The following is a 21,989-nucleotide window of genomic DNA, read 5'->3' as shown; positions in this document are numbered from 1 at the left end:
CAGCAAGCCTTGCCGGACCGAGTGTAAGGGTGCTAAGTCTAGGCTTAGTCTCGCCTCGAGTGCAACAATGCCAGTCCATAGTTTTGAAGTTTAGTCAGTGTTGTGCAGTGTTCAACAGCCTGGTGGTTGCCTGGAAGAAGCTGTTCTTGAACCTGGAGGTCACGGTTTTCAAGCTCCTGGACCTTCTTCCCGATGGTAGCAGCGAGATGAGAGTGTGGGCCAGGGTGGTGTGGGTCAGTGAGAGTGTGGCCAGGGTGGTGTGGGTCAGTGAGAGTGTGGCCAGGGTGGTGTGGGCCAGTGAGAGTGTGGCCAGGGTGGTGTGGGTCAGTGAGAGTGTGGCCAGGGTGGTGTGGGTCAGTGAGAGTGTGGCCAGGGTGGTGTGGGTCAGTGAGAGTGTGGCCAGGGTGGTGTGGGTCAGTGAGAGTGTGGCCAGGGTGGTGTGGGTCAGTGAGAGTGTGGCCAGGGTGGTGTGGGTCAGTGAGAGTGTGGCCAGGGTGGTGTGGGTCAGTGAGAGTGTGGCCAGGGTGGTGTGGGTCAGTGAGAGTGTGGCCAGGGTGGTGTGGGTCAGTGAGAGTGTGGCCAGGGTGGTGTGGGTCAGTGAGAGTATGTCCAGGGTGGTGTGGGTCAGTGAGTGTGGCCAGGGTGTGTGGTTCAGTGAGAGTGTGGCCAGGGTGGTGTGGGTCAGTGAGAGTGTGGCCAGGGTGGTGTGGGTCAGTGAGAGTGTGGCCAGGGGGGTGTGGGTCAGTGATGATGCTGGCTGCCTTGTTGAGATCCCTGCGATGGTAGGGACTAATTATTTTAGTCTAGTATCAACGGCTTTGCCATAATTGTCCACACAAGGAATCTTAAACTTTGCACGTGTTGGCGATATTTATAGAAAGATGAAATATAGATTGAAGTTGGATTTACGATATAAAAATGCAGTGAATTGGTGAGGACATTAGCCATTTAGTGCATCATAATCACTGTGATATTATGAGTATTAAATCCTTGCTTCATGCCATGAATATTTATACGCAGTGCTTTAGTGGAACAGGTGACATACAGCTCGCCAGGCATTAATATGCTGATGGATTCCTGAATTAAACTATGTGTGCATTTGTCTTTATTGGACAAACATAGGGTATTAAATCAACGTGTAGAAGTAACTGCAGAGCCTGGTTTACAATGAAATCAATGGCAACAAAACAGTGAGTCTGAAGAAGTAGCCAAACTGGAAACGTCACCTATCCATGTTCTCCACAGATGCTGCCTGACCCGCTGAGTTACTCCAGCACTGTGTGTTGTGTTTGTCGTTGCTTGTTTCTAGCTGGGACGGCTTGTTTGGGCTCTTTAGATTCTGGAGTAGTTCCTGAGGACTGGAGGGTAGCTAATATAATCCCACTTTTTAAAAAGGGAGGGAGAGAGAAAACGGGGAATTATAGACCAGTTAGCCTAACATCGGCAGTGGGGAAAATGCTAGAGTCAGTTATTAAAGATGTGATAGCATCACATTTGGAAAGTGGTGAAATCATCGGACAAAGTCAGCATGGATTTACCAAAGGCAAATCATGTCTGACGAATCTTATAGAATTTTTCGAGGTTGTAACTAGTAGAGTGGATAAGGGAGAACCAGTCGATGTGTTATATCTGGACTTTCAGAAGGCCTTCGACAAGGTCCCACATAGGAGATTGGTGTACAAACTTAAAGCACACGGTATTGAGGGTTCAGTGTTGAGGTGGATAGAAAATTGGTTGGCGGCAGGAAGCAAAGAGTAGGAATAAACGGGTCCTTTTCAGAATGGCAGGCAGTGACTAGTGGGGTACCGCAAGGCTCAGTGCTGGGACCCCAGTTATTTACAGTGTATATTAATGATTTGGACGAGGGAATTGAGTGCAACATCTCTAAGTTTGCGGATGACACGAAGCTGGGTGGCAGTGTTAGCTGCGAGGAGGATGCTAGGAGGCTGCAGAGTGACTTGGATAGATTAGGCGAGTGGGCAAATGCATGGCAGATGCAATATAATGTGGATAAATGTGAGGTTATCCACTTTGGCGGCAAGAACAGGAAAGCAGAGTATTACCTGAATGGTGACCGATTGGGAGAAGGGGAGATGCAACGTGACCTGGGTGTCATGGTGCACCAGTCATTGAAAGCAAGCATGCAGGTGCAGCAGGCAGTGAAGAAAGCGAATGGTATGTTGGCATTCATAGCAAGAGGATTTGAGTTTAGGAGCAGGGAGGTTCTGCTGCAGTTGTACAGGGCCTTGGTGAGACCGCACCTGGAGTATTGTGTGCAGTTTTGGTCTCCTAACCTGAGGAAAGACGTTCTTGCCTTAGAGGGAGTACAGAGAAGGTTCACCAGATTGATCCCTGGGATGGCGGGACTTTCATATGAAGAAAGACTGGATAGACTGGGCTTGTACTCGCTGGAATTTAGAAGACTGAGGGGGGATCTTATAGAAACATATAAAATTCTTAAGGGGTTGGAGAGGCTAGATGCGGGAAGATTGTTCCCGATGTTGGGGGAGTCCAGAACCAGGGGTCACAGCTTAAGGATAAGGGGGAAGTCTTTTAGGACCGAGATGAGAAAACATTTCTTCACACAGAGAGTGGTGAGTCTGTGGAATTCTCTGCCACAGAAGGTAGTTGAGGCCAGTTCATTGGCTATATTTAAGAGGGAGTTAGATGTGGCCCTTTTTGCTAAAGGGATCAGGGGGTATGGAGAGAAGGCAGGTACAGGCTACTGAGCTGGATGATCAGCCATGATCATATTGAATGGCGGTGCAGGCTCGAAGGGCCGAATGGCCTACTCCTGCACCTATTTTCTATGTTTCTATGTTTCTATGAGTGAGGGTGAGGTTGATTTTGTTCAGGGTTGTTGTGTACAGAGTGAGGCGTGGGCCTGTGCACTCGTGTGTGCACTCACATCTGCCTGGTGTGTGTAACATCTGCCTGGTGTGTGTAACATCTGCCTGGTGTGTGTAACATCTGCCTGGTGTGTGTAACATCTGCCTGGTGTGTGTAACATCTGCCTGGTGTGTGTAACATCTGCCTGTTTCTCTTGTTGACAGACCGGGCGTGGTCGTGGTCTCCATCCCGGCGTTTGAATGATGGCGTGTGTCCCCCGTCGCTGCGGAGCATGAAGGGTCTGACGACAAGCCGCACCCACCCCCAGCTCAGCGCAGCACACACGTGTGGGCTGCTGACAGACGAGTGCGAGCACGCTCACCATGGGCTGGACTCGCAGCACAGCTACCTGCTCAGCCCCAGCGCCAGCTGCCAGCTGGAGGATCGCTGCTCGCCACGCAGCTCCATCCACTCGGAATGCGCGGTGCCCGTGGTTGCGGGCGAGCACGTGTCTAGCAGTACCTTCCCTCGCATGCACTACACCTCGCACTACGACTCCAGGGACGATTGCACCAGCGTGTCGTACGCCAACACCAAGATCAACCGCATCCCCGCCAACCTGCTGGACCAGTTTGAGAAGCAGCTGCCCCTGCACCGGGATGGATTCCACACGCTGCAGTACCAGCGCACGCCCACCAACGCAGAGCAGCGCAGTGAGAGCCCGGGCAGGATCCGCCATCTTGTGCACTCTGTACAAAAGCTCTTCACCAAATCACACTCGCTGGAGGGCGCGTCCAAGGTCAACGTCAATGGCAACAAAGCAGACGGCCGCCATTCCGACGATCACCATCACTCGCACCACCCCAAGCACGGCAAGCGGAGCAAGAGCAAGGAGCGCAAGCCTGAGGCCAAGCAGAGGTCAGCCATGAGCGCCTGGTGGAGCTCCGATGACAACCTGGACAGTGACAGCACCTACCGCACCGCCAGTGCCATGAGCAAACATCACCTGGACCACATCTCCCAGTACTACCCCGACACCAGCCAGCGCCCCTTCACCGACCTCACCCTGAAGACATCGAAAAGCAACAACGACGTCAAGTGCTCGGCCTGTGAGGGGCTGCCCATGACCCCCGAGGGAAAGTACATGAAGCGAAGCTCCTGGTCCACTCTGACTGTCAGCCAGGCCAAGGAAGCCTACCGCAAATCCTCACTCAACCTCGACAAGCCTCTGGCCCACCAGGAAATCAAGTCAGTGCTCAGGCCATGTCACTACTTGCAAGTAAGTCATGCCCCACAGCACAGACACATCTCCCCCTCCCTCCCACCCTCCCTCCATCCCACCCTTCCTCCATCCCACCCTCCCTCCATCCCACCCTCCCCCCATTCCACCCTCCCTCCCTCCGACTCTCCCTCCCTCCCTCCATCCCACCCTCCCTCCCTCCCACCCTCCCTCCCTCCCACTCTCCCTACCTCCCTCCATCCCACCCTCCCTCCATCCCACCCTCCCTCCATCCCACCCTCCCCCCATTCCACCCTCCCTCCCTCCGACTCTCCCTCCCTCCCTCCCTCCCACCCTCCCTCCCTCCCACTCTCCCTCCCTCCCTCCATCCCACCCTTCCTCCAACCCACCCTCCCTCCCTCCCACCCTCCCTCCATCCCTCCCTCCATCCCACCCTCCCCCCATCCCACCCTCCCACTCTCCCTCCCTCCCTCCATCCCACCCTTCCTCCATCCCACCCTCCCTACCTCCCACCCTCTCTCCATCCCTCCCTCCATCCCATCCCACCTTCCACTATTCTATCGGTTCTATCTTGCCCTTGAACCCACCGTCCCCTCCTTCCCCTCTCCCCCCTCTTCCCCTCTCCCCCCTCTTCCCCTCTCCCCCCTCTTGCCCTCTCCCCCCTCTTCCCCTCTCCCCCCTCTTGCCCTCTCCCCCCTCTTCCCCTCTCCCCCCTCTTGCCCTGCTTGCCCTCATTCCTCTGGTACATTGGCCTTCGTCAGGCATCAGAGGTTGGGAGGTCATGTTGCACTTGTGTCGGATGTTGGTGAGGCCGCATTTATAATGTTGTGTTCAGTTCTGGGCACTGTGTTGCAGGAAAGATGTTGTCAAGCTGGAAAAGGTCATCCTCTGTGACCTTCCTTCTTCCTCATTCTCTCGCAACTCATCACCGTCTGTTTAAAGTTTGCATCTTTGTAAATATTTTTATTCACAATTTGCAAAATCTGCAGTTCAACTCTTTGTTCTTTTATTATGGACAATCAATGCAAGTTATTTGATCGGTTGCTGCATGGCAGATGCAGTTTAATGTGGCTAAGTGTGAGGTTATCCACTTTGGTGGTAAGAATAGGAAGGCAGAGTATTATCTGAATGGTGTCAAGTTAGGAAAAGGGGACGTACAACGAGATCAGTCACTGAAAGGAAGCATGCAGGTACAGCAGGCAGTGAAGAAAGCCAATGGAATGTTGGCCTTCATAACAAGAGGAGTTGAGTAGAGGAGCAAAGAGGTCCTTCTGCAGTTGTACAGGGCCCTAGTGAGACCGCACCTGGAGTACTGTGTGCAGTTTTGGTCTCCAAATTTGAGGAAGGACATTCTTACTATTGAAGGCGTGCAGCATAGGTTTACTAGGTTTATTCCCAGAATGGCGTATGTTGAAAGACTGGAGCGACTAGGCTTGTATACACTGGAATTTAGAAGGATGAGAGGTGATCTTATTGAAACATATAGGATTATTAAGGGGTTGGACACAGGAAACAGAAGGCAGGAAACATTAAAGGCAGGAAACCTGTTCCCAATGTTAGAGGAGTCCAGAACCAGGGGCCACAGTTTAAGAATAAGGGGTAGGCCATTCAGAACGGAGATGAGGAAAAACCTTTTCAGTCAGAGAGTTGTGAATCTGTGGAATTCTCTGCCTCAGAAGGCTGTGGAGGCCAATTCTCTGAACACTTTCAAGAGAGTTAGATAGAGAATGATAGCGGAGTCAGGGGGTATGGGGAGAAGGCAGGAACGGGGTACTGATTGTGGATGATCAGCCATGATCACATTGAATGGTTGTGCTGGCTCGAAGGGCCGAATGGCCTCATTCTGCACCTATTGTCTATTGGTTCCCAAAACCTTCTCTGGACATTTGGCAACCTTTTGTCTGGCTTTGTATTAGGAAATATCCTTGAGTTTGTTGAATAACCACACTAGGTAAACGATGTTTAAATGTGCTTAAAGTAAAATAAGATAACATAATACGGAACTCTGAGACAAAAGTTGGAAAATGATGACAGACATTAGGCGAGTCAGCAATTGTAGAGAGAATGGACAAATAACATAAAATAACACTTGAACAGGCCCTTCGGCCCACAATGTCTATGCTGGACATGTTGCCAATTAATCTCATATCTTCTTCCTGCATCTGATCCATAACCCCCCATTCCCTCGATATTCCCCGTCTATCTAAATGCACCTTGTATCAGCTTCAATAAGACAATGTAAATATTAAATAAATTAAGTAATTCAGATGTCGTTAAGTCATTCAAGCCACTCTGGATTGGAAGTGAAGACATTGTGTCCAGGTTTGCTGAAGATAGGTGGAGGGGCAGGCAGTGTTGAGGGAGCAGGGGCTCTGCACAAGGACTCAGACAGAGTGGGAGAGTGGGCAAAGAAGTGGCAGATGGACGACAGTGCAGCAAAGTGTGGAGTCGTGCATGTTGGTAGTAGGAAGAAAGGCGTAGACTATTTTTGGAGTAAGGAAGGCAAATGCAATGTTAGTAATCATTTCGAGAGAATTAGACATAGACATAGATAATGAACCACAAGCCAACATCTCCCACACATCGCCCAGGGAGGAACACACACCGCATAGAAACATAGAAATAATGCAGGAGGAGGCCATTTGGCCCTTCGAGCCAGCACCGCCATTCATTGTGATCATGGCTGATCATCCACAATCAGTAACCCGTGCCTGCCTTCTCCCCATATCCCTTGATTCCACTAGCCCCGAGAGCTCTATCTAACTCTCTCTTAAATCCATCCAGTGATTTGGCCTCCACTGCCCACTGTGGCAGAGAATTCCACAAATTCACAACTCTCTGGGTGAAAAAGTTTCTTCTCACCTCAGTTTTAAATGGCCTCCCCTTTATTCTTAGACTGTGGCCCCTGGTTCTGTACTCCCCCAACATTGGGAACATTTTTCCTGCATCGAGCTTGTCCAGTCCTTTCATAATTTTATACGTTTCTATAAGACCCCCTCTCATCCTTCTAAACTCCAGTGTATACAAGCCCAGTCTTTCCAATCTTTCCTCTTGGGACAGTCCCGCCATCCCGGGGATTAACCTGATGAACCTACGCTGCACTGCATCAACAGCAAGGACGTCCTTCCTCAAATTTGGAGACCAAAACTGCACACAGTACTCCAGGTGTGGTCTCACCAGGGCCCTGTACAACTGCAGAAGGACCTCTTTACTCCTATACTCAAATCAGAATGAGAATATAAAAGCATGGATGTAATGCTGAGACTTTGTAAGGCGCTGGTAAGGCCACATTTGCAGCATTGTGAGTAGTTCTGGGCCCCATATCTGAGGAAGGATGTGCTGGCTCTGGAGAGGGTTCAGAGGAGGTTTACAAGAACGATTCCAATAAAGAGTGGGTTAACATATGATGAGCTTTTGTCGACACTGGGCCTGTGCTCGCTGGAGTTTAGAAAAATGAGGAGGGATCTCATTGAAACATATCGAATAATGACAGGCCTGGATAGAGTAGATGTGGAAAGGATGTTTCCACTAGTGGGAGTGTCTAGGACCAGAGACCACAGCCCCAGAATAAAAGGACGTACCTTTAGAATGGGGATGAGAAAGAATTTCTTTAGCCAGAAGCTGGTGAATCTGTACCACAGACACCTGTGGAGGCCGAGACATTGGGTATTTTTAAAATAGAGATTGATAAGGTATTGATTAGTAAAGGCATCAATGGTTATAGGGAAAAGTCAAGGGGTTGAGAAGGAACGATAGATCAGCCATGATCGAATGGCAGAGTAGACTTAATGGGCCAAAGACATGTGGGTTTGTACCAAAAGCCTTCTTGACCACCCTAGGTACCAGTAACACTATTTTCAGGGGACTGTGCACCTGCACTCTGAGATGCCTTTGCTTAACAATGCTCCCCAGGGCCCTGGCAGTCACTGTGAAGAACCTGCCCTGGTTTGACTTCCTAAAACGCAACACCTTGCACTTATCTAAATTAAATTCCATCAACCATTCCTCAGCCCTCTTGCCCAGTTGATCAAGATCCTGCTGTAATTTTTGACAACCATCTGCATTATCCACGATACCACCCACTTTAGTGCCACCTGCAAACTTCCTAATCATGCCTTGTACGTTCTCATGTAAATCGTTGATATTGACCTGTGTTCAGCACAGGGAGGGAGGAGTGCCAGCTTGTTTAGCAGATATTTTGGCTGCTATTTGTGGAGTTTGAACTTTTGCTGGTCGTTGTTCTCAGATGAATCAGTAAGCAACCCCTTCACATGTTTAACACAGACACCCAAAAACAGAACAGACGTACACCTGCTAATTCATCAGTAGATAATAATCTGGCAGTCATTCCCGTTATTTGCAGCCTTCAGCGTCAAGAGCATTTAATTGGCACTTATCAGGAAAAACGTTTTCACCCAGAGAGTTGTGAATCTGCGGAATTCTCTGCCACAGAGGGCAGTGGAGGCCAGTTCACTGGATGTTTTCAAGAGAGAGTTAGATTTAGCTCTTCGGGCTAACGGAATTAATGGATATGGGGAGAAAGCAGGAATGGGATACCGATTGTGGATGTAGACACAAAATGCTGGAGTAACTCAGCGGGTCAGGCAGCATCTTAGGAGAGAAGGAATGGGTGACGTTTCAGGTCGAAATGCTGCCTGACCCGCTGAGTTACTCCAGCATTTTGTGTCTACCTTCGATTTAAACCAGCATCTGCAGTTTTTTTTTCCTATACTGATTTTGAATGATCAGCCATGATCATATTGAATGGCAGTGCTGACTCGAAGGGCTGAATGGCCTCCTCCTGCATCTAGTTTCTGTGTTCCATGTACTGGCAATGGAACAATGACATTCTCACTTGCTGCAGCTTTACAAGCCCCTGAACAAAATAAGTCAGCCAACAATTAACCATTCCACATTTCCTTGATCATCGTCTGCTTTGATCTGTTGTTTTCACACCTTTCCCTGCCTGAACTCGAGTCTCCCTCTCCCCTGACTCTCAGTGTGAAGAAGGGTCTCAACCCGAAACGTCACCCATTCCTCTCTCCAGAGATGCTGCCTGACCTGCTGAGTTACTCCAGCATTTTGTGTAAACCAGCATCTGCAGTTCCTACCTACACAATAAATCACCAAGGCAGAGATAGATCAGTGCCTTGATCAATGCGGGTGTCAGGGGTGATGGGGGGAGGCAAGAGATTGGGGTTGGGAGGGAGAGATAGATCAGCCATGAGTGAGTGAGTTAGCTGAGGTGCATTATTGCCCTACCAGGCTGATGGTGAGTGGAGTGGCAGAGTGGCATGCTGCCAGGGTCAATATCATTCTGAATATTGAACACTGGACACTCCTGCCAGGGTTGCCACCTGTCCCGTATTAGCCGGGACATCCCATATTTTGGGCTAAATTAGTTTGTCCGGTACAGGACCGCCCATATTAGTAGGGTTGCCAACTTCCTCACTCCCAAATAAGGGACAATGGGTGACGTCACCGCCCCGCGCCCCACGTCACCTCACCCAGCCAGCGGCCACGTGCTCCCACTCCACCAATTGTGGCCGCTCGGGCCGAGAGGCGGGTTGCTATAAGGTGACGTCACCTTGTCCTGTATTTGGGAGTGAGGAAGTTGGCAACCCTGACTGCTGCACACATCACATGCAGGCTTCTTGCCAAAACTTTTCAATCATCAGCAGCATGGTTTTAGTAGGGACTGATTGATTGTGAATGTGTGGGGTGAGGTAGCCAGGGCATGCTGTGTATGCAGGTTCAGCTGCCTGCCTTGAATGAGTTGCTGGCTCGGTGGGCTTTGTCCAGGCATGGGCCAACCAGCTTAGACATGGAGGACAACACTGCCTGCACTCTTCAGTCCCGTCCTTTGCTGAACAACGGACAGCTCCGAGGAAAATGTGTAGATATCTGTCCGGTCGTGAGGAACTGCAGGTGCTGCAATATTGAGCAAAACACCAAGTGCTGGAGGAACTCAGTGGGTCAGGCAGCATCTGTGGAGGGAGTGGACAGACAACGTTTTGGGTCGGGACCCTCTTTAAATATTTGCAGACTACAGTAGAAAGAATTACTACTTGAACCAAACGCCACTGGAGCCGAGCCACAATGAAGAAGGGTCTTGACCCAAAACATCGTCCATTCCATCTCCAGAGATGCTGCCTGACCCGCTGAGTTACTCCAGCACTCTGTGTAACGTCACCTATCCATGTTCTCCACAGATGCTGCCTGACCCGCTGAGTTACTCCAGCACTCTGTGTCTACCTGTGATTTCCACTCGGTTGGTTGCTGTGGTTTATGAAATGTCATCACCCCCCATGTCATCACCCCCCATGTCATCACCCCCCATGTCATCACCCCCCATGTCATCACCCCCCATGTCATCACCCCCCATGTCATCACCCCCCATGTCATCACCCCCCATGTCATCACCCCCCATGTCATCACCCCCCATGTCATCACCCCCCATGTCATCACCCCCCATGTCATCACCCCCCATGTCATCACCCCCCATGTCATCACCCCCCATGTCATCACCCCCCATGTCATCACCCCCCATGTCATCACCCCCCATGTCATCACCCCCCATGTCATCACCCCCCATGTCATCACCCCCCATGTCATCACCCCCCATGTCATCACCCCCCATGTCATCACCCCCCATGTCATCACCCCCCATGTCATCACCCCCCATGTCATCACCCCCCATGTCATCACCCCCCATGTCATCACCCCCCATGTGTTCCCAGAATGGGGAATCATTCTCTTTCCAGACCTGCGCTCGTTCTGTTGAGTGACGGTTTGATTGTGTCAGTCTAAGTAATTAATTAGAGTTTAACAGCTCCATTAATTATCCATGAAGGAAAGAAGATAGCTTAAAGTATCATTAAAGTTGCAATTATCTTATAAATGGTGAAATCTAGAAGATAATGTGTCCAGTTTGCTTCAAGTGCATTGCAAAGCAAGTGTATTTACCCCAGTGATTCTGTGTTGCTAGGGTGGGTTAGTGCGGGTCGACTCAGGTCTGAGAGTCAATGGCCATGTAAGTGGTCTAGCTCCCATCAAAATGCATCCTGCCCCTTCACTGTGGGTCTTGACATGCAATGCTGGAGTAACTCAATAGACAATAGGTGCAGGAGTAGGCCATTCGGCCCTTCGAGCCAGCACCGCCATTCAATGTGATCATGGCTGATCATTCTCAATCAGTACCCCGTTCCTGCCTTCTCCCCATACCCCCTGACTCCGCTATCCTTGAGAGCTCTATCTAGCTCTCTCTTGAATGCATTCAGAGAATTGGCCTCCACTGCCCTCTGAGGCAGAGAATTCCACAGATTCACAACTCTCTGACTGAAAAAGTTTTTCCTCATCTCTGTTCTAAATGGCCTACCCCTTATTCTTAAACTGTGGCCCCTGGTTCTGGACTCCCCCAACATTGGGAACAAGTTTCCTGCCTCTAATGTGTCCAACCCCTTAATAATCTTATACGTTTCGATAAGATCCCCTTTCATCCTTCTAAATTCCAGTGTATACAAGCCTAGTCGCTCCAGTCTTTCAACATATGACAGTCCCGCCATTCCGGGAATTAACCTAGTAAACCTACGCTGCACGCCCTCAATAGCAAGAATATCCTTCCTCAAATTTGGAGACCAAAACTGCACACAGTACTCCAGGTGCGGTCTCACCAGGGCCCTGTACAACTGCAGAAGGACCTCTTTGCTCCTATACTCAACTCCTCTTGTTATGAAGGCCAACATTCCATTGGCTTTCTTCACTGCCTGCTGTACCTGCATGTTTCCTTTCAGTGACTGATGCACTAGGACACCCAGATCACGTTGTACGTCCCCTTTTCCTAACTTGACACCATTCAGATAATAATCTGCCTTCCTATTCTTACCACCAAAGTGGATAACCTCACACTTATCCACATTAAACTGCATCTGCCAAGCATCCGCCCACTCACACAACCTGTCCAAGTCACCCTGCAACCTCATAGCATCTTCCTCACAGTTCACACTGCCACCCAGCTTTGTATCATCTGCAAATTTGCTAATGGTACTTTTAATCCCTTCATCCAAGTCATTGATGTATATTGTAAATAGCTGCGGTCCCATCACCGAGCCTTGCGATACCCCACTTGTCACTGCCTGCCATTCTGAAAGGGACCCATTTATCCCCACTCTTTTCTTTCTGTCTGTCAACCAACTTTCTATCCATGTCAGTACCCTACCTCCAATACCATGTGCTCTAATTTTGCCCACTAATCTCCTATGTGGGACCTTGTCGAAGGCTTTCTGAAAGTCGAGGTACACCACATCCACCGGCTCTCCCCTGTCAATTTTCCTAGTTACATCCTCAAACAATTCCAGTAGATTAGTCAAGCATGATTTCCCCTTCGTAAATCCATGCTGACTCGGAACGATCCTGTTACTGCTATCCAAATGCTCCGCAATTTCGTCTTTTATAATTGACTCCAGCAGCTTCCCCACCATTGATGTCAGACTAACTGGTATATAATTTCCCTCCCTCCTTTCTTGAAAAGTGGGATAACATTAGCTACCCTCCAATCCACAGGAACTGACCCGGAATCTATAGAACATTGGAAAATAATCACTAATGCGTCCACAATTTCTAGAGTCACCTCCTTAAGCACCCTGGGATGCAGACCATCAGGCCCTGGGGATTTATCAGCCTTGAGTCCCATCAGTCTACCCAAAACTTTTTCCTGCCTAATGTGGATTTCCTCCAGTTCCTCCGTCACCCTAGGATCTCTGGCCACTAGAACATCTGGGAGATTGTTTGTATCCTCCTTAGTGAAGACAGATCCAAAGTACCAGTTCAACTCGTCTGCCATTTCCTTGTTCCCCATAATAAATTCCCCTGCGGGGAACTCAGCGGGTCAGGCAGCATCTGTGGAGAACATGGATAGGTGACGTTTCACAGCGTGCTGGAGTAACTCAGCGGGTCAGGCAGCATCTGTGGAGAACATGGATAGGTGACGTTTCACAGAGTGCTGGGGTAACTTAGCGGGTCGGGCAGCATCTCTGTAGAACATGGATAGATGACACCCTGATCAGTACGGGTGTCAGGGGTTATGGGGAGAAGGCAGGAGAATGGGGTTAGGAGGGAGAGATAGATCAGCCATGATTGAATGGTGGAGTAGACTTGATGGGCCGAATGGCCTAATTCTGCTCCCATCACGTCTGAGCTTAAACAAAACTAAAGTTACGTGCTGTACATCGGACATCAGCCCCATCACTGAAACGGCAACGAGGTGCATTGTGACTGACGCACCCTCTGTCCGGTAGTGAACAAGGTGCTGGAGGAACCCAGCGGGTCGGGCAGCATCTGTGGAGGGAATGGGCAGAAGGCTGTATCTTGTAGAGTAAATAACATAAACAGCAGGAGCCTCTGTCTCCTGTTCACCAGGTCAAAGCTCTCACTCTGTGTGTCTAATGATACACAAAATGTACATCATTCCTGCTTTCATACCTTCCTCTTTCAGTGTTTACACTCACAGCTTTTCAGTTATTTTTAAATCGTATGAATTATTAACTGGTGCCAAATACACTGCTTTAGCATTTGTGCAACATTTTGTGTAGAAATGCTGATGTATTTTTTTAGTTTAGTTTAGTTTAGAGATACAGCGCATAAACAGGCCCTTCGGCCCATCAGGTCCGTGCCGACCAGCGATCCCCACACACTAACACTATCCTACACCCACTAGGGACAATTTTTACATTTATACCAAGCCAATTAACCTACAAACATGCACGTCTTTGGAGTGTGGGAGGAAACCGAAGATCTCGGAGAAAACCCACGCAAGTCGCAGGGAGAACGTACAAACTCCGTACAGACAGCACCCGTAGTGGGGATGGAATCCGGGTCTCCGGCGCTGCATTCGCAGCAACTCGACATTGTTGTTACATATTCCCATTAATTTCCTGCAATTCAGTGACATCTTGCTATAAACAGTGGCCCATGATCTCAGAACACAGAACAGTACAGCAGAGAAACAGGCCCTTCGGCCCACAATGTCCATGCTGAACGATGCGATAGAACTTTATTTATCCCAGGAGGGAAAGATGACATCAAGTAAAACTAATCTCCTCTGCCTGCACGTGATCCATAACCCTCCATTCCCTGCATATCCACTATGGTATCTGCCTCCACCCCCACCCCTGGCAGCACGTTCCAGGCCCCCACCCCCCTCTGTGTGAAACACTTACCCCGCACATCTCCTTTAAACTTTCCCCCTCTCACCTTAAAGCTGTGTCCTCTTTGCCTGCTTTATTATTAATTCATTGTGGCCCTTGCTGCTTCTATTGAACTTGAGAACTTGTGTTCAGGTTAATTGACCCACATCACAGTCACACTGACTGCGTGGGTTTTCTCCGGGTGTTCCTGTTTCCTCCCACATCCCAGAGATGTGCGGGTTTGTAGGTTAACTTGACCCTAGAGAACTGGTGTGAACGGTTGATCGATGGACTCGGTGGGCTGAGGTAAGTTTTCCACACTGTACCTCTGAACCAAACTATGATCACAGTGGTTTTCACCCTGCTTATCTCCAACAAGATCTGTCCTTTCAACGCAAAGAGTGACCAAGAAGCAACCAAGAAGACAAATGAGGGCAAGGCCCCAGACATTATCTGTGCGGACTTCAGCAAGGGCTTTTAACAAGGTTCCGCATCACATGGGATCCAGGGAGTGCTAGCCGACTGGATAGCACATTGTTTTCATGGTAGGAAGCAGAGGGTGATGGTGGAAGGTTGCTTCTCTGACTGGAGGCCTGTGACTAGTGGTGTGCCTCAGGGTTCGGTGCTGGGCCCGTTGCTGTTTATAGTTTATATCAACAATTTGGATGACAATGTACAAGGCAAGATAAGTCAGTTTGCAAATGACACCAAAATAGCTGGTATCATTACTAGTGTCCTGCTGTCAGTCACTGAAAGTAAGCATGCAGGTACAGCAGGCAGTGAGGAAAGCCAATGGCATGTTGGCCTTCATAACAAGAGGAGTTGAGTATAGGAGCAAAGAGGTCCTTCTGCAGTTGTACAGGGCCCTAGTGAGAACGCACCTGGAGTACTGTGTGCAGTTTTGGTCTCTAAATTTGAGGAAGGACATTTTTGCTATTGAGGGAGTGCAGTGTAGGTTCACTAGGTTAATTACCAGAATGGCGGGACTATCATATGTTGAAAGACTGGAGCGACTAGGCTTGTATCATATGTTGAAAGACTGGAGCGACTAGGCTTGTATACACTGGGATTTAGAAGGATGAGAGGCGATCTTATTGAAACGTATTAAGAGATTGGACACGTTAGAGGCAGGAAACATGTTCCTAATGTTGGGGGAGTCCAGAACCAGGGGCTCAGTTTAAGAATAAGGGGTAGGCCGTTTAGAACGGAGATGAGGAAAAACTTTTTCACCCAGAGAGTTGTGAATCTGTGGAATTCTCTGCCTCAGAAGGCAGTGGAGGCCAATTCTCTGGATGTTTTCAAGAGAGAGTTAGATAGAGCTCTTAAAGATAGCCGAATCAGGGGATATGGGGAGAAGGCAGGAACGGGGTACTGATTGTGGATGATCAGCCATGATCACGGTGAATGGTGGTGCTGGCTCGAATGACCTCCTCCTGCACCTATTGTCTATTGTCTATTGAAATGGTTATCAATATTTATTTTTAAATATTTTTAATTAGGAATAGGATCTTGATTAGCTGGCCAGGTGGGCGGACGAATGGATAATGGGATTTCATGCAGATAAGTGCTGGCCTTTGCATATTGGGAAGTCTAACATGGGCAGGACCTACACAGCGAATGGTGGGGCTCTGGGCAGTGTTGTAGAGCAGAGCGATCTAGGAGTGCAGGTGCATAGTTCCCTGAAAGTGATGTCACAGCTAGATAGGGTGGTCAAGAGGGCTTGCATAATTGACCTCCATAATTTAGAGTACTGAGTACATAAGTTGGGAGGTTATGTTGCAGTTGTCCAAGAAGCTGGTGAGCACGTACTCACTCAGGACTTTGGCACGGAAGTGCATGGAAGGATAGTGAATCTGTGGGATTCTTTGCCACAGAAGGCTGTGGAGGCCAAGTCAATGGATATTGTTAAGGCAGAGACAGATAGATTGAATTGAATTGAATTAAATAAATTTTATTAGCCAAGTATGTACACATACAAGGAGTTTGCCTTGGTGCTTTGCTTGCAAGTAACAACACGATATACAGTAGACAATTCAAAATAAAACATTATAATTTAAACATGTGAAGAATGAAGTAAAATACCAGAGCACAAGGAGGCTGCAGACTTTGGTTATTGAGTAGAATTATCACTCGTGGAAAAAAGCTGTTTTTATGTCTGGCTGTGGCTGCTTTGACAGTCCAGAGTCGCCTTCCAGAGGGAAGTGCTTCAAAGAGTTTGTGGCCAGGGTGAGAGGGGTCAGAGATGATCTTGCCCGCTCGCTTCCTGGCCCTTGCAGTGTACAGTTCGTCAATGGGGGGGAAGGTTGCAGCCAACAACCTTCTCAGCTGTGCGAACGATCCGTTGCAGCCTCCGGATAATAATAATAATAATAATAATAATAATAATAATAATAATAATAATAATAATAATAATAATAATAATAATAATAATAATAATAATAATAATAATAATATAACTTTTATTGATATACCACTTTTCATGCAATTTAATGCAGCCTAAAGTGCTTTCCACAAAAACAAACACATGTCTAAACAAAGATACAAATTAAAACAGTGAGGTTATAGGAAAGAAAGCACAGATTTATATAAAAATATAAAATGTAAAATTGGGAGTGTAAAAGAATAAAAGGAAATAAAAACAGTTAAAAGCTTGAGTAACAAGATATGTTTCTAGCTGCCGTTTAACACTGCCAACTGAGTGTGTGTCTGTCATGGGTCGGGTATTCCACAGCCTAGGGGCGTCATTGAAGATGGCTGCTTCACCAATGTTCCTACTGCTGTGCCATTGAGAGGCTAACAGGCCTGAGAGCTGGAGCCGGTGCATACGGAAGGAGGGACTCTAAGACACGCTGCTCCCAAGCCATATAGGCCTTTGTTGGCTCTAAGGAGGACCTTATAGTCCATCCTGGATCTCACAGGGAGCCAATGGAGGGAGTGTAATACTGGGGTGATATGGTCCCTTTCCTTGGCACTCGTTAAACGTTGGGCCGTGGCATTTTGAATGAGCTGTAACTCGGTGGTGGATTTTGAAGGCAGACCGGTAAATAAGGTATTGCAGTAATCAAGTCTGCTTGATATGAAAGCATGTATGAGTTACAGTCATGTTGAGTTTGGAAAGGCCGTACTTTAGCAATATTTCTGAGCTGATAGAAAGCACAATTTGTTACCTTATTGATGTGAGATTTAAAATGAAGATCACTGTCAATTATTACCCCAGGCTTGTGACTTCTTGTTTGACATAGGCAGTCACATTTCCCGGTTTACCGAGTAATATCTCTCTTGGGTTTTGATCCAAGCAAAACAATTTCTGTCTCGTCATCATTGAGTTTAAGAAGGTTGGCATTCATCCACTTTTTATGGAATATAGGCAGGAGGTGAAAGAACTTAAGGCATTTGCATCAGTGGGTTGGACAGAGAGATATAACTGAGTGTCATCGGCATAACGGAACATTTGTATGATGCTGTCTGATAACTCCTCCTAGTGGGAGCTTATACAAGGCAAAGAGGAGCAGTGGGCCAAGGCAGCCAGCTAACTTGTGCTACACCAAAGGGTACATGCAGCTGTGACACAGTCCCCAGGGCTAACAAAGTACTTCCTCCCACTTATACCTGATTGGAACCAACTGAGTACCCTGATCTGACAGGCCGACCCAGTCTTCCAGGCGATCTATAAGAATACTGTGATCTATGGTGTCAAAAGCTGCTGTAAGCTCTGAGGATCAGCACGGAGATGCTTGGTGGCTGAGCCAAACCAGACCATGATGGAGAAGGTGAGGACGGACTCAATGATAGCAGCATAGAATTGGACCATCATTGCCTGTGGCAGATTGTGTTTCCTCAGTTGCCGCAGGAAGTACATCCTCTGTTGGGCCTTTTTGACTGTGGAGTCGATGGTGGCCCCCCATTTAAGGTCCCTGGAGATGATGGTTCCAAGGAACTTAAATGACTCCACAGATGTGACTGTGGTGTTGTTGATGGTGAGTGGGGGAGGGGAGGGGGATCTCTTCGAAAGTCTACAAACAGTTCCACTGTCTTGAGAGCATTGAGCTCCAAGTTGTTGTGATGGCACCAGGACGCCAGCTGTGTCACTTCCCATCTGTAGGCAGATTCCTCCCCATCCTGGATCAGTCCAATCAGGGTTGTGTCATCCGCAAACTTGAGGAGCTTGACAGAGGAGTCTGTGGAGGTGCAGTCATTGGTGTAGAGAGAGTAAAGGAGAGGGGAGAGTACGCAGCCTTGCGGAGCTCCAATGCTGACGGTAGAGGGAGAAACATTGTCCGGTCCTGGAGATTTCCGGCTTTTCTGTTTCCTGAATAGCCTCTCCACCTCCGCAATGTCTATTGTTGGAGATGGAGAAGTAGCTTAGAACAGCTTGTACTGGAGCCTACCAGGGAGAAGGCAATTCTGGATTTAGTGTTGTGTAATGACCTGATTTGATAAGGGAATTCAAGGTAAAAGAGCCATTAGGAGGCAGTGATCACAATATGATAAGTTTTAATCTACAAATTGAGAGGGAGAAGGGAAAATCGGAAGTGTCAGTATTACAATATAGCAAAGGGGATTACAGAGGCATGAGGCAGGAGCTGGCCAAAATTGACTGGAAGGAGACCATAGCAGGGAAGTCGGTGGAACAGCAATGGCAGGTATTCCTGGGAATAATGCAGAAGTTGCAGGATCAATGTATCCCAAAGAGGAGGAAAGATTCTAAGGGGAGTAAGAGGCACCTGTGGCTGACAAGGGAAGTCAAGGATAGCATAAAAATAAAAGGGAAGTATAACATAGCAAAGAAGAGTGGGAAGCCAGAGGATTGGGACTCTTTTAAAGAGCAACAGAAGATAACTAAAAAGGCAATACGGGGAGAAAAGATGAGGTACGAAGGTAAGCTAGCCAATAATATAAAGGAGGATAGTAAATGCTTCTTTAGGAATGTGAAGAGGAAAAAAATAGTTAAGGCAAATGTGGGTCCCTTGAAGACAGGAGCAGGTGAATTTATTATGGGGAACAAGAAAATGGCAGACGAGTTGAACCGGTACTTTGGATCTGTCTTCACTAAGGTAGATACAAACAATCTTCTAGTGGCCGGAGATCCTAGGGTGATGGAGGAACTGAAGGAAATTCACATTAGGCAGGAAATGGTGTTGGGTAGACTGATGGAACTGAAGGCTGATAAATCCCAAGGCCCGATGGTCTCCATCCCAGGGTACTTAAGGAGGTGGCTCTAGAAATCATGGACGCATTGGTGATCATTTTCCAATGATCTATAGATTCAAGATCAGTTCCTATGGATTGGAGGGTAGCTAATGTTATCCCACTTTTTAAGAAAGGAGGGAGAGAGAAAACAGGAAATTATAGACCAGTTAGTCTGACATCGGTGGTGGGGAAGATGCTGGAATCAATTATAAAAGACGAAATTGCGGAGCATTTGAATAGCAGTAACAGGATCGTTCCGAGTCAGCATGGATTTACGAAGGGGAAATCATGCTTGATTATTCTTCTGGAATTTTTTGAGGGTGTAACTAGGAAAATGGACAGGGGAGAGCCAGTGGATGTAGTGTACCTCGACTTTCAGAAAGCCTTCGACAAGGTCCCACATAGGAGATTAGTGGGCAAAATTAGAGCACATAGTATTGGAGGTAGGGTACTGACATGGATAGAAAATTGGTTGGCAGACAGAAAGCAAAGAGTGGGGATAAATGTGTCCCTTTCAGAATGGCAGGCAGTGACTAGTGGGGTACCGCAAGGCTCGGTGCTGGGACCGCAGCTATTTACAATATACATTAATGACTTGGATGAAGGGATTAAAAGTACCATTAGCAAATTTGCAGATGACACAAAGCTGGGTGGTAGTGTGAACTGTGAGGAAGATACTATGAGGTTGCAGGGTGACTTGGACAGGTTGTGTGAGTGCGCGGATGCATGGCAGATGCAGTTTAATGTGGATAAGTGTGAGGTTATCCAATTTGGTGGTAAGAATAGGAAGGCAGATTATTATCTGAATGGTGTCAAGTTAGGAAAAGGGGACGTACAACGAGATCTGGGTGTCCTAGTGCATCAGTCACTGAAAGGAAGCATGCAGGTATAGCAGGCAGTGAAGAAAGCCAATGGAATGTTGGCCTTCATAACAGAGGAGTTGAATATAGGAGCAAAGAGGTCCTTTTGCAGTTATACAGGGCCCTAGTGAGACCGCACCTGGAGTATTGTGTGCAGTTTTGGTCTCCAAATTTGAGGAAGGATATTCTTGCTATTGAGGGCGTGCAGCGTAGGTTTACTAGGTTAATTCCTGGAATGGCGGGACTGTCATATGTTGAAAGACTGGAGTGGCTAGGCTTGTTTACACTGGAATTTAGAAGGATGAGAGGGGATCTTATTGAAACATATAATAATAATAATAATGCATTTTATTTATATAGCGCTTTTCATACACTCAAAGACGCTTTACAGAGATTTTGAGAACATAGGGAAATGAATAAATAGATAAATAAGTAAATAAATAAATGAACAGAGAAAGGAGACAGAAGGTGAGGTAACCTTCAGTGGTTGAAGGCAGTACTGAACAGGTGAGATTTCAGCGATGTTTTGAATGTGGTGAGTGTGGAGGAGTCTCTAACGGTTTGGGGTAGTGAGTTCCATAGGGTGGGAGCAGCGATGGAGAAAGCCCTGTCCCCCCAGGATCTGAGTTTGGTCCAGATGGTGGGGGGGGGGATAGGAGATTGGCAGCGGCAGAGTGGAGGGTGCAGGTGGGAGTGTGCCTGTGGAGGAGGTCGGTCAGGTAGGATGGGGCCAGGTTATGGAGGGCTTTGTAGGTTATGAGGAGGATTTTGTACTGGATTCTCTGGGGGATGGGGAGCCAGTGGAGTTTATAAAGTACGGGGGTGATATGGTCACGGATCGAGGTGTGTGTGAGTAGACGGGCAGCGGAGTTTTGAATGTATTGAAGTTTACTGATGATTTTTGAGGGTGCGCCTTCGAGGAGGCTGTTGCAGTAGTCCAGACGGGAGGTGATGAAGGCGTGGATGAGGGTTTCTGCAGCTGTGGAGGAGAGGGATGGACGGAGACGGGCAATGTTTTTGAGGTGGAAGAAGGCTGTCTTTGTGATGTGTTTGATGTGTTTGTCGAAGGAGAGGGTTTGATCAAGGATGATTCCAAGATTCCGGATGTGAGGTGAGGTGGATACTGGGAGACCATCAATGTTGAGGATGAAGTTTTGGGTGGATTTGGTGAGCGTTTTTGGACCAATGATGATGATTTCAGATTTGTTGCAATTGAGTTTGAGGAAGTTTGATTGAAGCCAAGATTTTATTTCAGTGATGCAGTTTGTCAGTGTAGAGTGTGTGGTGGGGGAGATTGACTTGGTGGAGATGAGGAGCTGGATATCATCGGCGAAGCAGTGGAAGTTGAGACCATGACCATAAGATTATTAAGGGATTGGACACGTTAGAGGCAGGAAACATGTTCCCAATGTTGGGGGAGTCCAGAACCAGGGGCCACAGTTTAAGAATAAGGTGTAGGCCATTTGGAATGGAGATGTGGAAAAACCTTTTCAGTCAGAGAGTTGTAAATCTATGGAATTCTCTGCCTCAGAAGGCAGTGGAGGCCAATTCTCTGAATGCATTCAAGAGAGAGCTGGATAGAGGTCTTAAGGATGGCGGAGTCAGGGGGTATGGGGAGAAGGCAGGAACGGGGTACTGATTGAGAATGATCAGCCATGATCACATTGAATGGCGGTGTTGTGTCGA

At 48.0% G+C, this 21,989-nt stretch overlaps 1 protein-coding gene across 8 annotated transcripts in view; it reads left to right on the top strand.

The window, feature by feature from the left end:
* Positions 1-21,989, top strand: part of dlgap2a (discs, large (Drosophila) homolog-associated protein 2a) — a 405,726-nt gene that overhangs the window by 324,779 nt on the left and 58,958 nt on the right. For all 8 annotated transcript variants that reach the window (XM_078399927.1, XM_078399923.1, XM_078399924.1 and 5 more), the window contains one exon: positions 3,054-4,108. In XM_078399927.1, the coding sequence (XP_078256053.1) occupies positions 3,122-4,108 (987 nt within the window). In that variant the 5' untranslated portion in view covers positions 3,054-3,121. The remainder of the gene's footprint in view (positions 1-3,053; positions 4,109-21,989) is intronic.

Source organism: Rhinoraja longicauda, chromosome 5 (assembly GCF_053455715.1).
Source record: "Rhinoraja longicauda isolate Sanriku21f chromosome 5, sRhiLon1.1, whole genome shotgun sequence".
Taxonomy (NCBI): domain Eukaryota; kingdom Metazoa; phylum Chordata; class Chondrichthyes; order Rajiformes; family Arhynchobatidae; genus Rhinoraja; species Rhinoraja longicauda.
Note: the sequence above shows the minus strand (reverse complement) of the source record. Positions and strands in the feature narration are given on the sequence as shown.